Raw genomic sequence first — 15647 nt, 5'->3', positions numbered from 1 at the left:
CTAAATCCACACTATCTTTTTTCTTTTTAGACTAATTTATGTATGCATACAATGCATGTTGCATATGTGCATATAAACACAGCTTAATAAACTTTCACTCTTGCAGGACTAGAGGTTCTGAGTGCCATGCAAAGCTTTTAAAAGCTGGTCACAGTCTTCTTCTTCTGACGTCTTCTTGTGTTGTTATAATTCCTATGTGAAACAACAAAGAAAAATGACCATGTAGCTCTTGGATTTATGTAAGTTTGTGCTGCAGATTTTAGTTGTGTGTGTATTCCTCATCTCACACACTTTACACTCTGCAGTCCTGAGAAAAAATAAATTCACAAAAGCAATTTTTCTTTAAAATGACTGTTGTCCTTATTGCTTTCAAGCCTGGACACACACACACACACACACACACACACACACACACACACGCAAAAACACACACACACACACACACACACACACACACACACACTAACACACAGTGTTTACACCTGCCATTTATTGATTATTGTTTCCTCTACACCATGTTTTAGAAATTAATTTCTTTAATATAGGCCTGAAATGAAGCTTCACAGTACACCTACATTTCACACTCTCTTTTCTGCTACCTGTAATCCCTCAGACTCTGGTGACTCAGTATGGCGGTGTGGAGGCGCTGATCCACGCTGTGCTTCGTGCAGGGGAGAAGGAGGATGTTGCTGAGCCCGCAGTCTGCGCCCTGCGTCACCTCACCTCTCGCCACCAGGACGCTGAGCTGGCCCAGAATGCCGTGCGGCTGCACTATGGTATCCCAGCTGTCGTCAAGTTGCTGGGGCAGCCACACTACTGGCCTGTAGTAAAGGTGATGGGGGGCTGTGGTTTGTGTTGTTACACTATTACTGTGCAATGGAAATATTATTGAATCAGCTTCAGCGGGTTTGATGGAAATGGCATGACAGGACAGGACAGGACAGGACAGGAGGGGACAAAACAGGACAGGACAGAAAAAGAATGGAAAGGACAGGACATAAAAGAAAAGGAAATGAAAGGACAGGACAGGACAGAAAAGGAAGGAAAAGGAAAGAAAAGGAGGGATAGAACAGAAAAGGAATGGAATGGAAAGGACAGAAAGGGAAGGTAATTTTAAAAAAAAGGTAAGGATAACAGCGAAAGTAAGGGACAGGAAATAATGTTAATAGCACTGATGGTGTTTATATGATTTCAGCTAGTCTGAAGGGAGACCACAATACAGAGGACAGTACTTCAGGTTCAGTACTGCCGCATGAGACAAAAATACAAGACGTACATGAAAATATATAGAAAGAACAGCCAGAACAGCACCTTCTGACAAGGAAACGCACACACTGTGACACACATCTCCCATCATGCTTCACTTCCAAAACACTTCAGCTGTGACAACACCCGCTGGCGAGCTGTGTCCCCAGAGAGACAGACAGACAGACGGATAAAGAGCGAGAGACACTGAGAGCTACAGAGACAGAGCAGGTTGTATAGTTTCACAGTGAGGCAGAGACACTGAGGCCGAGCGACACTGAGAGAAGCCAGAGAGAGAGGGAGGACTGACAGAAGCTGCATTTCTCAGCCTGAGTAAAATTAACTAAACATACAGTGTAAAGCCCTGCAGACAGCCCCTAGAGATTCATTAATGTACAAAACAAAAGTGTTGGAGAAAACGACCAACATATTGACAATATAGCTATTTCTTGAGCTTTACTGTGGAGGCTGCAGTGTGGCAACAGAATAATCATAAATTACAGCAGGTTTGAATCATGTTAACTAACTGATACATGACACAAAACTGTTACAATTACATTCACATTATAATCATTGAATAAATATTTCTGTTCCCTTCTTCAGCTGTCATTTTCACAAGAGAAGGCAATTTTCATGTTCCTGTTGGCCACTGTAGTTCACAGCCCCTCTGCGACAAGAGCATCAGAAAAACACAGATTTTTTTAATACAAAACTGATTTATTCAGAGTTTTTAGCGGTTTAAATCACTGGATCTATTTGTTTTGGAGAGGAGGAGACCTAATAATCCAGCTCATGTTGGATCAGTAATAAGGTGGGCACACATTAAGTTATAAGAGAAAATAGGTGAGCCGACATTAACAGGTGATAGCGGACCCTCTGTAATGTGGCAAACAGCATTGGAGGAATTTTGGTTTGTAATGTGAAGCTGCTTTATTCAGTATTTTACCGCTTTAAATTACCTGGACCTTTTTTTTTTGTTTGTTTTGTTTTTTTTCCGAGAGAAAGAGGCCTCTGGATAATTCTGCTCTCGCTGAAAACATTTTTTGTGCCAAACTTTCCAATAGATGTTGAAATCTATTGAAAGGAAAAATCAAGGAATCACTATAGTAACTAGGATTCATTTTAGCTCTACATCTTACATATCTGAAACACTGGTATTCTCCTTTATCCACTCATAGATATCTGTGTAGTGTTGATGATCTGCTGACACAGACAAAATCAAATACAAATAATTTGTAAGTGAGAAAAACATTTTCTTTTTTCTGAGGACTTAATCTGAAAATTACTGTTATGTTTAGAAGTAACTGTGCCATGAGCCTGTAAATAAAACGAGAGAACAGAGCAAAAATAGCATAGCATTAGCATTTTGTGTGACATTTTCTTTTCAGAGGGGAATTCTGATTACATTGCCAAATCAACAGCCAACTTTCAGGATGTTGCTGCTGCTAAAACAGGAGGGAGCATATTAACATTGTGGACTTAGGTACATTCACTATCATCTTGTATGTTATTGAATCATTTGACCTGCAGTTGTGGTTGACAGTCAACAACATCCAAAGACAGATTTGCTGGACATTTTACATTATTTGTTTTGTGGTTGTCTGTCTGCTGTGCAGGCCTCTGCAGAGCGTGAATCAAAACTGGCCTCTGTGTGAATGAGGTAAATTGCTTTTTGATATCTGCTGATGTCGGCCATATTTCACACTGGTGGCAGAGGAAAACAAAGAAATGCTTGTGGCTACATGTAATGCACCAACTAATGGCTTCACAACCACAACAGAGACCATCAAACAGCAGTGACAGCATGTAGGACATTTTTAGGAAACGATGGTGGGCAGATAAACACTGCTAAAAATCATTTATTCAACAAAGCCATTTCTATCATACTGTTTTAGGAGGAAAACATTAAAATTTGCCACTTCCATTCAGCTCTGTATAGTGTGGTGCCGTATTGTGAAGAAAATACACAGAACAGCTTTTTGTGCTTCATCTGTGGTAGGCTGGTGTCCTGTGGTCTGAGCAACAAAACTATACTGTGGTTTCCATGTGGTGCTAATAGCTCTTTGCTGTTTAGTGACATGCTGTTATCTAAAATATCTTACAGTCTAAAGCATGTTTAGCCTTGAGACTGTCACTGAGGGTAAATTGCTGTAGCAGCTTTTCGTGTGTGTCGGCAATCAGGGATGGAAAGAGTACTAGAATATCACATTACTGATACTACTGTTAAATTAAAATGTACCTTTAGGCTACAAAAGAAACTGCCACAAATGGCAACTTTCATGCTACAAACTAACAGGCCTGGTTCTGGACTGCTTTGCTCACGCAGGCTTTTACAAAGTTGTTCAGAATCCTGGCTTGTGAACAACTGAGCCTTTCAGGAGTTCCCCTTTCATAGCCAATAATGATACGCTAATCTGTTATTAATGAACCTGTGTACCTGCAGAATGTTCCAAACAGGTGTTACTGAGTGTTCCACAACATTGTCAGTCTTTTGTTGCAACTCTCCCAACTTTTTGAAACGTGATGTGGGTATTGAATTCAAAATGAGTGTATATTTACAAAAATCAAATATTAAAAAGCTTGTCTTTGGGCTGTATTCAATAGATTATACAAGGTCAACAAATGATGTCACAGATCAGTCAGTGTCACAACTTTTTTGGAATCGGTTGCATATTGCAGGGATTAAAGTTGCTACGACGGATTTCATTTGTCATTTGGAGTTAATAGTGTTTAAACTTGATGGCTGCATTAAGCCTCCTACAGAGATTTTAGCAATCTATAATTTAAGTGCAGCAACACTGTGTGTCATGGATTAAATAAACTTGGGTACGACATCAAGTTTGATATATGCAGACTGTATGATGACAGTGCTTACTAAAACACAGCCTATGGCGTATGATGAAATAGCTTCCCATACTATTATAACTTCTCCAACTGTGAAACACCGCATAGAGGGTCACGTTATTTAAAAAAAACCTACGTTTTGTGAACACTATATACTGCTATGTGTGTGTGTGTGTGTGTGTGTGTGTGTGTGTGTGTTTGCTAGCTTTTAGAATGCTCACCTGGCAGCTGCAACTCCAGCACCATTTCCCCCCATGCTTTGTCCTTCTTTTCATGTTAAGAGCTGGAGGACACATCATACAGGCAAGGCCTCTGTTGTCACAACTCCAAAAGCTTTTCCTCTTGCTCAAATCACATTTGTCTTAGCGTGTTTTGCCTCCATGGCGAGCTGCAGTCCATCATTTCATGCTGCATTTCTATTGGTTGGTTAGTGGACGTAGGTCATAACAGCAGTCACAAAATGAGATGGTCATCCATTTCTGACACTGTCAGAAGTTTATCCCAGGTTGTCTTTGATTGCCGACCGTGACAACAGCCATGCTTGAACTTCTCTCACTGTGCGATGAAGAATCATCGTTTTAGAACCTCGACCAAAGATATCACAACGTTTTTTCATGATGGTCATCTTTTGTGTGGGACAACCCAAATCACACAGTGTATACCGGGCTGCAGAGAACAGCAGCAATGGTTATGTGCGGAATGGTGCTGAAATCTCATAATTCTATGAATTGTGTTATTTGTTTAGCAGGCGTCAAGTATATGTTTTACAAATTGCAGATGGGATATGTGACTTGGCTGTGGAATGAAAAACAAAATTGTCAAAATATTATTTTTATTTTTTTTCTTTAATCCCTGATATTCACTTATTCATATGTTTATATTCATATTTATTTATTTCATCATTTTTTATTTTTAAATATATTTTTTGGGGCATTTTTAACTTTATTTGATAGGACAGCCAAGTGTGAAAGGGGGAGAGAGAGGGGGGGAGTGACATGCAGCAAAGGGCCACAGGTTGGAGTCGAACCCGGGCCGCTGCGGCAACAGACTTGTATATGGGGCGCCTGCTCTACCACTAAGCCACCGACGCCCCATAATTTTTTATTTTTGGGACTTTATTTTTAGGGCATTTTTTGATGGGTATATTTATTAATGTATTTATTTATTTCATATTGATTTTAAATGGCATGTAGTGTGTTTCAGAGAGTTCATAAAACTGTAGTGACATTAAATAAGAGAAAGATGAAAAATAGGCTTCAGTATGGGTATGAAAATATATTTCATAATCAATTATATGCCATTACTAAAACAATTTCATGCTTTGGAGGCATAACAATTGCATTGGCAACACAGCCCACCCCTTATGGGATTATTGAGACACATTAAGAAAAAATAAAAAAATCTGGAGCCATCACGCTGACACAAAACAAAATAAATAACAAATATAAAGTTAACAATTCAACACAAAACACTGGCATGACAAAGTAAACACCTAATACAAAAGGAAAATAAATTAAACAGGTAAAGAGTGTGGGAGGACAAAAGGGAGAGAGAGAGCAAGAGTGAGAAAGAAAGAGGGAGAGAGAGAGAGAGAGAGAGAGAGCGAGAGAGAGCGAGAGAGAGACACTGTATACCTGCAAGTGTACTACATTCATCTGTGATCTTATGCTTTATAAGAGCCACCCTTAGAGCCTGCTACTCTGCATAAGTTGTGTGTTTCCTTCAGTTCCAGTCTTTATGAATAAAGTTTGATATTGCAAATATGTGGTTATCAAAAAGCAATTTAACTATATTGCTGCCAGGGGACGTGCCTACCTGTTTTGGTACTTTGTCAAAAATAATTTTCCTTAGGTCATCATGAAATGGACAACAGAGTAAAAAGTGAGTTTCACTCTCTACTTCACCAAAGTCACAGTAATGGCATAATCTTTGATGTACTTCAGTTCCAGTATATCAACCCAACCTGGTCTCACTCCGAAGTCGATGAAAACCAGCGCTTGGTCAATGACTTTCGGTGTTAGACGCTGACAAATAAATCTGTCCTTTCATGTTGGCATGATACATGCCCCGTTGCCATTATTGTTTAACGGTGCCCGACAGTGTCAGGGGGAAACGCAACAGGACAACAAGTAAAGTTAAGGTGGTAAAAGTAGTAGGGTGGGCTGGAGGGGTGGTGGATAGGTCCAACAACCACAGACTTTCGGCCGGGAGGCCTGTGTTTACTTCCTTTGTGTTAGTAAAGCCAAACCCTTCTTTTTTCCTAAACCCAACCACATGCATGTGTAGGCAAAACATAACCATGTACTCTTCTTGTCAATGGGGAAAACAAAACATCAATTCGTGTTGTTGTACCAACATAGTGCCTTTATTTTGAAAGAAACTGTATGCATTTTCTGTGAAAACAGGAGTGTATTTTGGAAATAAGACAATTCATGTAACAGGCTTAAGTTGACATCAACAACTAATGCACCCAGGGTACCTTACACGTCATATCTTGACGTGGAAAGATCATGACCAAACATTGACATGTGATGAGGTCCCTGTGAGAATGTGTTGAACGACCAGTTTTAATATGTAGTGGTAGTATCCAAGAGGGACCTGTGCACAGACAGAATGCAGGCTCTTAGATAGATGATACACACCATATTTTTCACATCCATACACTGTTACATGTTCATGATTTAAATCTGTGATGAATGTCCTCTACCCATTTATTTTCATACCTGTCATGGCAAGTTCTTTGAACATCACAGAATCCACCCTCTGTCTGTGGCTGTAGAGATGCCCAAGCCCATACTCATCTGAAAATCTTGCTCTCCAGTCTACTATTTGGAAGGGCAGGCAATATACATTTGACTGACTTAAAGTGACTTCCGGGATAAATCACAGCCTCTTCCTCCGATCTGCTATTCGACCACAGGTCCACAGACAGATAAGTTTGTTGGTTGAACAGAAACAGATACAGATAGGGATGTCTCTGTGCACCTCTAGGTCAGTGCAAATTGTTTTTGAATCTAACACTGAATTTGCAACAGCTTTTTAGAGCCAATATCCCACATTCCAGGATGTAGCCTAGAATGCACAGGACAAACAAAGAACAAAGGAACTGGTTTTGTATGCAAAATTGATTCTGTTGATGGTATGCTTAATTAACACAATGGGACAAGTGTGAAGCTTTGATTCAGCATGCAGATTTTGATGCAGAATCAATACAAACCGAAGTGTCAGTTAATGTTTACACATATTGCTAATCTGGAAATAATACAAAGGTTGTTTGGACTCTTTTAATAGCAACAAAATAAGGAATATGGATATATACATGTCTGGTGAATTGATCATAGCTTATAATAGGACAAAAGGCAAGTCAGATCATCAACTCTGACTGACCCACAGGGCAAATGGGTGTGCGTAGGTGCCTGTGCCTCCTCCAATGTTAGTACCCTCCCTTAACAGGCAGGTCTTGACGCTAACTTTTTTCCCAAGGAGCACATGTGCTCCTAAGTTGAAAAAGTAAGGAGCGCACAAAGAACTTTAGGGGCACAATGTAAATTGATCAAATAATGTGTTTCCCGTAATAAACGTGATGCAAATAGACAAAATGATTTAATGAATTTGTATACAAAATGTACAGAAAGGTAAAATCAGTTTTGAAAAATATTACAATTTAATTTTGTCTTTAATGTTATTATCTTAAATATATTATCTTTGCAATATGATTATCTTACATAATGTTATTACTATCCTAAAACATTCTCCAGGTCCTCTGAAACTCTGCAGGACTTAATTCCACCCTGCCCAGCAGCGGTACCATGGCAAACGGTCCCTAACTGCGCAAATGCGAGTGAAACGCTCGCACTGTCGAGCCCTGACAGGGGACGGCAAGCTTTCTCCATGGAAGATTTAAAAGTGTGGTAAACATTATTAATTCTTTAGATGGACTATGTAACAAAGCAAATGAAAACACAGGAGAGACTTAGTGGTGTGGGCTGAAAAGTTCCACTACTATACTGGCATCACACATCGCCACTTAACAAAGATTACAGGAACAGTGGAGCCCCAAAGATCATTCTATTCCTCTTTTCTTGCTCTTCTTCTTCTTTTGTCTCTCTCCTATTTCCTTCTTTTCTGTCTCCGTCTTCTTCTTGCTCTTACTTCTACCTTGTCTGCTCTACTGCCTTCTTGGCAGTGAGCCCAGCTCAAAGCGCCCTGTTCACTTGGAATTTAGCTGTATTCTTTGAGCCCTACGGAACGTGCTGAAGGCTGAAATCTAGCAAACATTGCTAGCCCTCCTAAGTTGCTCTTTCCAGTCTGAAAGAAACCTGCCTCAGTCTGTGCAGTGTCTGTGCTCTAACAATACCAAAGTTAGAACTGAAACAAACTCTGAATTTAATGAACATCCCAGCCCATCGGTTGCGAGACAAGATCTCATCATCCTACCGCCTGCTGAGAGAGAGAGAGAGAGAGAGAGAGAATCCAGGCTGAGCCACAACCTTGGGACCGATCGTACCTGAAAAAACCTGAAGAATCCTGAGCACTCCATGGATTGATCCATGTGAGATATGGCACTGATCACCCACTTCTCCCTCCCTTTGAGCACAACTTTTCCCCTGGCCATCTGAACCACCCAGGGCTTCATTTATGAACAACACATTCTCTCTCCGACCTTGTCACATGATATGAGATATGACGTGCAAGGTACCCCGGGTGTATTGGTTTTTGATGTTGTGGGACAACGTTTGAACTTCTTCCTCTGTTTCATGTGTCTGTTTTCATAAGACAATTCTGTTTTCACAGGAAATGAACAGTTTACATGCAGTCTCTTTCAAAATAAACGCACTATGTCAGTACAATAACGCAAAGTGACAAGTTGTTTTTTCCATTTTAAAAAAATGCATGTGGTTACGTTAGGCCAACACATGCAAGGGGTTGGGTTTAGGCAACAACAGCAGATTGTGGGTATAGGACAAAATGTTTGGCTTAACATTCATACGTGAGACACACACTGGCCTACCAGGTGAAAGGCGATGGTTGTGGGACCATTCACCACCACTCCCACCAATGTCAATGCAAAAAACCTCATGAATGTTGACGCATAGAAATGAGACTGCCAATCAGTTGTTGTTTATAGTGAATCATAACAACAGAGAGGAAGACTAAAAACAAGGAATTTTTCGGACACAGTAATTGAGGTGCTTGTGGATGAGGTTGGGGTTCGAAAGCACATATTGTTTGAAATTAAAAAAAAAAAAAAAGGAAAGACATGCAGCAAGTGGCAACATATTGTGGCTGCAGTTAATGCTGTGCATTCAGCTAACAGAACAGTACCTTAAATTAAAAGAAATCAGATCCCAAGGTTGAGGCAAAAGAGAAAAAAAAAGAATTGCATCCCACTGTCAGAGCATGTCTGCTACTGATGGGCGCAAAGGCACACCTGAGCTGTCATTGCTTGAACCTTAATTACCTCTACACGCAAGGAAACAATTGTGTCTGGCAAAGTGTTGGGAAGGAGTGAAATGCTGACATAGCTGAGATTACAGACATGTCCCGTAGTTCTTCCAGGGTCATTGGGGGCTGTTGGTGGCAAGGCAACCCAGTCTCATTCCTAAGTCGTCAAAAACTGGTGCTTGGGCAGTGAGCTCCAGCATCAGACACAGAGGAAAAAAGCTGTTGTTTCACAATGGCATGATATGCAGCCAGTTGCTGTTATTGTTTATGGGCACCCAGCAGCATTAGGGGGAAAGGTGGCAGGACAACAACTACAGTTATGGCAGCGGAAGTCTGAGTAGGGCGGGCTGGAGGGGAGGTGGATGCGTCCAACAACCACCGACTTTTACCTGGGAGGCTGGTGTTCACTGCCCATATGATTGTAAAGCCAAAGCCTGTTCTTTTTTTTCTAAACCCAACCACGTGCAAATGTTGTTGACAAATGTTGTACTGATGTAATGCATTTATTTCGAAAGAGACTGCATGCAAACTGTACATTTCCTGTGAAAACAGAAGTGTATTCTGAAAACAGAGAATGTAACAGGCTCACAAGGTGTCCCAGAACGTCAACAACCAATGCACCCAGGGTACCTTGTATGTCATATCTCACTGTGTAAAGTCCATGACCAAACGTCAATATGTGACAAGGTTAGAGTGACATTAAGTTGGGCAAGGAGGCTCCTGGTGAGGAGATTCCTGGCAAGGGGGCTGTAGCCATAGAACATCTGGCTGTCCAAAGTGCTCCCATGTGCATGGCATCTGTGTAAATGTCCAGGAAAGAGACAGCGTCATGGCAAAAATGTTAAAGCAGACAAACGAGAGTGAGTGATACGAACACCTCATTACGTCCTCACGGATCCATGTTGCCAGTTGATAGCAAACATGGGCATCAAAGTAACACATTTTTACTGCTCTCTGTGAGTTTTCCACAATCCGTATGTGCAGATGGTGAAAATGTGCCAGATTACACCCTCAAGGATCCTTGCTCCCAGTTGATATCCCTCCTGTCATGGAGGAGGCTGTGGATCAGGGTCCTCATTCTGGAGAGGTGGGAGGCCAGGAGGGAGAGACATGCCAACTCTCTGTGCCATATTGTGCAAATAAAGCTGCGATAATCTGGTTAAGATTTTTTTTCGGTGGTAAAGAAGTCTGCCACCTGAAGCATCTAAACATTGGTATCGGCATTTTAGGAGGCTGATGGCACAACTAAGCACCCACGGTAGTGAGCATCATTGTAGCACATTTTCTCTGCCCTCTGTGGGTTTGAAAATGGGAAGAGGAATCAGCACCTGCGGGCGTAGCCACTGTCACCTGCAGGTTATAGCGGAGAGTAATTTCACGATGAATGGTGAGATTTTTTACAATATGTTTTTTCATCACTTACCAAGAAGCCAGCCATCAAACACAAAGCCTACATGTAGTCTGCCCCCCACACTGGTATGCGTCAGGGAAAAGGACACATGTGTGGCCAGGACTTTGTGCCAACACATTTATCATAACCAAGTTGGAGTCACTTATGACTTTTTTTGAATGCATGCTTTCAGTTTTCATTAACAGATTTGTTTTTATATGGAGCCCTTTAAGCAATATGAGTGCAGTAGGTTGCACCAACTGCATTTGGAAAACCGGAACTTGCTGCCTCTTGATGTCAGCCTGTTCTCCCACAGCATGAAGAAACATGATGTGTCGACTACACATTTTAATTATCCCATGTAAAACAGCTGACACTATGAAATTATTAAGATTAAATTTAACACACTTCTGTTATTCCCAAAAGGGCCAGTAGGCAGGAATGTAAACATTACGTGGTGTTAATCACATCAAGCACATTACTATTGACTAATTCTTGCTCATAACAACTGGTCCGCAGAAACCCTATAGTGGTCAGTACCTGTATTTGTACTGGGATGGTTTGATTCCATTGGTTTGGTCTGTCTAATGCTGGACTCAGTTCAGCACATAGATCCAAAAGCACTGCTCCAGGTAATCTAAATCTGTTTATTAGCCAGTCATCATCATTAGCCAGAAAATCTTTGTGGTCCCTGAACAATCAATCTCTCCTAATTCTTCTATTTAGACTGATTGCTTCACACCTTGCCAAAATGATCAAGGCAATCAGTGATGTCCTTAACCCTGGGATATGATTTGGAAATTGAAGTTTGATAGGTGAACACAGTTTATTTTTTTATTTAAGTTTGTCTTGGTAAACTTGGCCTGCATTATGATTGGGACTCATAATTGGGATATGGAGTGTAATGATTGTGCGAAAGCTGTCACTGGCTTTACTTCCAGACTTGGCTCATTTACACAATCCATATGTGCAGGTGGTGAGAATGTGCTGGGTGAAGTGACTGAAGAAGGCAGAGTTTAAGTGCCTGACAGCACAGATGTGTTCACAGCAGCAACACACAAAAACTATATGAAAACTAAAGTCGTATTTGGTGATATATGCACAGTATAAGAGGATATTATTGAAAACTCTCAATGGTCTGCAATTGCTTAATGTATTTGATGTGTACATTTTAACAGCTACAGCGTGCTCCACAACTGACCATGAGTGTGACTCCTCTGTGCCTGTGATGAAATACTAAGCAGAGTGTGATTTGACATTTGAGTTGGTTTGTATCTTTTACAATTGAAAGGTGCTTATGGAATAGTTGGCTCAGGAAGTTGTCCACTAATCGGAAGATTAGCACTTTCATCCCCACCTGCTCGATTCCACATGTTGAAGTATCCTTGGGCAAGATTCTCCAAGCTACCCCAATGCTGTGTGAGTGCTGTCAATGTTTAGGTGAGCAGGTGGCACCTTGGGCTTCGGCCATCAGTGTATGAATGAGTGTGTGACTGGGTGAATGTGATGTAATGTAATGGCGTGGTTGAAGGACAAGAAAGTAGTGATGTCCAAATGAAGCTTCATGAACCACCAGTTGTATTTGCTGAACCCACTAGATGGTGCTGTTGGTGCAGTGAAAAAGGTGTTTGTTCAACCCTTTGTTGAACAAAGAGTGCCAGAGTGGACCCAAAAAATGAAGAAAATTGTTCATGAAGATTTATTTGGCCATTTCTAGTTGAAACCAAACTGCATTGCCATCCCTTGAGCCTTTTTCATTGCACCAAGAGGTGGTTCAGCAAAAACAACTGGTGGTTCATGAAGCTTCATTTGGACATCATTACAAATTACCTATATTATTACAAAATCAGCAGAGCTATCATTTTAGCATGTTAGCCAGACCCAGCATGCACCTGTTGGTCATGTAGCATTGTGGGTGTGTTTTGTTTGGGTCATTCAGTGTGCTTTCCAGATGGTGCATTAAATCAGTCATGAATTAAGGTACATAAAACCTTATTTTTAGCTATGCAATGATACAATAAAGCTAACAATAACCATAAGCTGTAATTACATCAGCCTTGATTTTATAACATTGTTGTGCATTTACACAATGTTCACCAACTGCAGGCCGCGGCTCGGGTGCAGCCAAAGCCCCCATACCATCAGTGAATGATACATTCAGCGTGTGGAAGCTGATTGCACACTGAAATTTTTCTTGCAGCAAAATTAGAGACTAGTCATTTTCTCTTAGATAACTCCTGTGTCTGGAAACACACATGCACGCACGCACACACATACACACAGACGCGCCTGTGCATACGCGCAAATCTACTCTTGACCTCATTTGCTCTTATTGCCTCAATTTATTTCAGTTGCATCAGAACACTTGTGTAAGCGTGTGTGTCAGTGTGTGTGTGTGTGTGTGTGTGTGTGTGTGTGGGTGTGTGTATTGTGTGTCAGTTTCAGATCTGCTGATCCAGAAGACACTAAAAGCCTCGTCACTCTCAGTCTAGCATGACATTTTGGCATTCAGATGTGCAAATTAAACTTAATGTTTTAGTTAAAATGCCAGCTTTCACACTTCATCTGCTCTGTGCACTGCTGCCCCCTGTTGGGAAGGCCAACTAAATTACAGACAGACCAGCAGGAAAGGCCACACACTGTATCTTAGTCGCACTGATGCATTGAGTTTGGTATATTTTTATCAAAGGATTAGGTTGGCATTGTTCCATATTCTTCTGAAGGTCAGACTGTGCTTGAAATGACATAGTTTGTACAAAGTTTTGTTTATCAGCCTGTCTGAAGGCAAAAGTGTTTATAGCTGTTGTGAATAGAAACCACTTGTTGTGGGGTGAAAAGCTTGTTGTCATGGAGTGGGCAAGACTCGATGATCATTCAAATGCATATCAGTGGATAACAGTGCACACTTTCAGACAGTCTCTGCTTGAAGATATTTATTGTGTTGCACTAGAATGTGCACACACAAAGAAATGACAGAAGTAGTCGGCGTCTGTAGCTGCCTGTCTGTGCTCTCCCTAACCCGCGATTTTAAACTGATTTATTTTAGTTTTGGAGTGACTTTTAAGCTATCTGCTTGGACATCAGTTGTTTTTATTTTTGTTTTTATTTATCTCATTTAATCGGACGTTATTTTAATCACTGGATGTCCAAGCATTAGGGGTTTTAACAGCCAGACACGGCCTGCTTGACAGGTGGGAAAACTTCCGCCAGCATAGCCTATATATGGCTACATCTATGCACGCCGATGTGGACCCCCAGCTTGTAAAAGCAGACAAAAAGATTTCTGACCTGAAAGAGGACATTCGCCGGCTCTCTGGTGAGCTAAACATCAAATCCTCCATGCTGACCGCCCTCCAGGAGGTGGCTCATGAACAGTCGCTCCAGATCACCTCACTCACGGCGGCCCTCCAGGACACGGTGCACTGGGATCCCAGCGCTTGGCCTCCACCGTCCTCCAGCTCAACACCGAGTCGCCGGTGGCCTTGGGTGGAGGTGGTCGGCAGGGGTAAAAGAGGCCCTGGCTGTGCTGCCTCACCTCCGCGCCTCAGCCTGTCAAACCGCTACAGCACCCTGGCATCGGACGGAGATGCAGACGCTGGCACTGCAGACGCTGACGCTGCGGCTACTTCCCCGCCGACCGGTGCTGTTCCAGCCGCTCCCCGCTTGGAGGAGTCGGCCTCGGCGTCTAACGGTGCTGTGGCTCCCTCTCCGCCGGCCGGTGGTACACCTGCAGCGCCCTGCACGGATGGATCCGTGTCTTCCGCGCTGGCACCTGTGGGCCGGAGTGCCGCGGCTGCAGGACCCGACCATCGACTCCCATCCCGGACATCGGCTGCCGCAGCGCGTCGGAGGCTCCTAAAGGAGGCTGTACGGAGACACTCCGGGGGACTCCTCTCCCACAGCCGGGATGGCGCTGCTCCTGCCGGGACCGGGACCGGGACCGCCGAGTCGCCGCCGCTCCTGCCCCCCCGGTCACGCAGCATGGACCGTCCACCTGCCTCATGTGAGTCACCCAATCCCCATCGTGTTCCTCTTCGTCCTCTTTTCCCCCTTCCACCGTGTTGTTTGGAGACAGCATCATCAGGAATATTCGTTTCTTCAACGCCACAACTCACTGCTTTCCTGGAGCCACAGTTCCGGTCATCGTTGACAAACTTCCAGAACTGCTTCATTTACTCCCTTCCTCCATAAATCAGCTGATTTTCCATTTGGGCTCAAATGACACGGCCCGCCGGCAATCAGAGCAGACAAAAATGGATTTTGTTGCGCTTTTTAACCTTTTAAAAATCTGTGGTAAGTCGGTCTTTATCAGCGGTCCCCTGCCAACACTGTCNCTCCCTTCCTCCATAAATCAGCTGATTTTCCATTTGGGCTCAAATGACACGGCCCGCCGGCAATCAGAGCAGACAAAAATGGATTTTGTTGCGCTTTTTAACCTTTTAAAAAACTGTGGTAAGTCGGTCTTTATCAGCGGTCCCCTGCCAACACTGTCCCGCGGGGCAGAAGCTTCAGTCGGCTCCTCTCCCTCNGCAGAACGCTTCAGTCGGCTCATCTCCCTCAATTCATGGGTCCAGGCTGCCTGTAGCACCTATGGTTTCACTTTTATCGACAATTTTAACTTATTTTGGAACCGGTCCTCTTTTTTCAGGGCTGACGGGCTTCACCCGAGCAGGCTGGGCAGCCGCATGTTAGCGGCTAACATTCAGCACGCTGTTCAGTGTGC

At 42.6% G+C, this 15647-nt stretch overlaps 1 protein-coding gene across 2 annotated transcripts in view; it reads left to right on the top strand.

Moving 5' to 3' along the window:
* jupb (junction plakoglobin b) overlaps nucleotides 1–15647 on the top strand; it is a 313084-nt gene that overhangs the window by 165908 nt on the left and 131529 nt on the right. For both annotated transcript variants that reach the window (XM_050068714.1, XM_050068715.1), the window contains exon 10: nucleotides 614–832. In XM_050068714.1, the coding sequence (XP_049924671.1) occupies nucleotides 614–832 (219 nt within the window). The remainder of the gene's footprint in view (nucleotides 1–613; nucleotides 833–15647) is intronic.

This window comes from Epinephelus moara, chromosome 18 (genome assembly GCF_006386435.1).
Source record: "Epinephelus moara isolate mb chromosome 18, YSFRI_EMoa_1.0, whole genome shotgun sequence".
In the NCBI taxonomy this organism is placed as follows: domain Eukaryota; kingdom Metazoa; phylum Chordata; class Actinopteri; order Perciformes; family Serranidae; genus Epinephelus; species Epinephelus moara.
The sequence above is the reverse complement of the archived record's forward strand: the minus strand, read 5'-3'. Positions and strand labels throughout refer to the sequence as shown.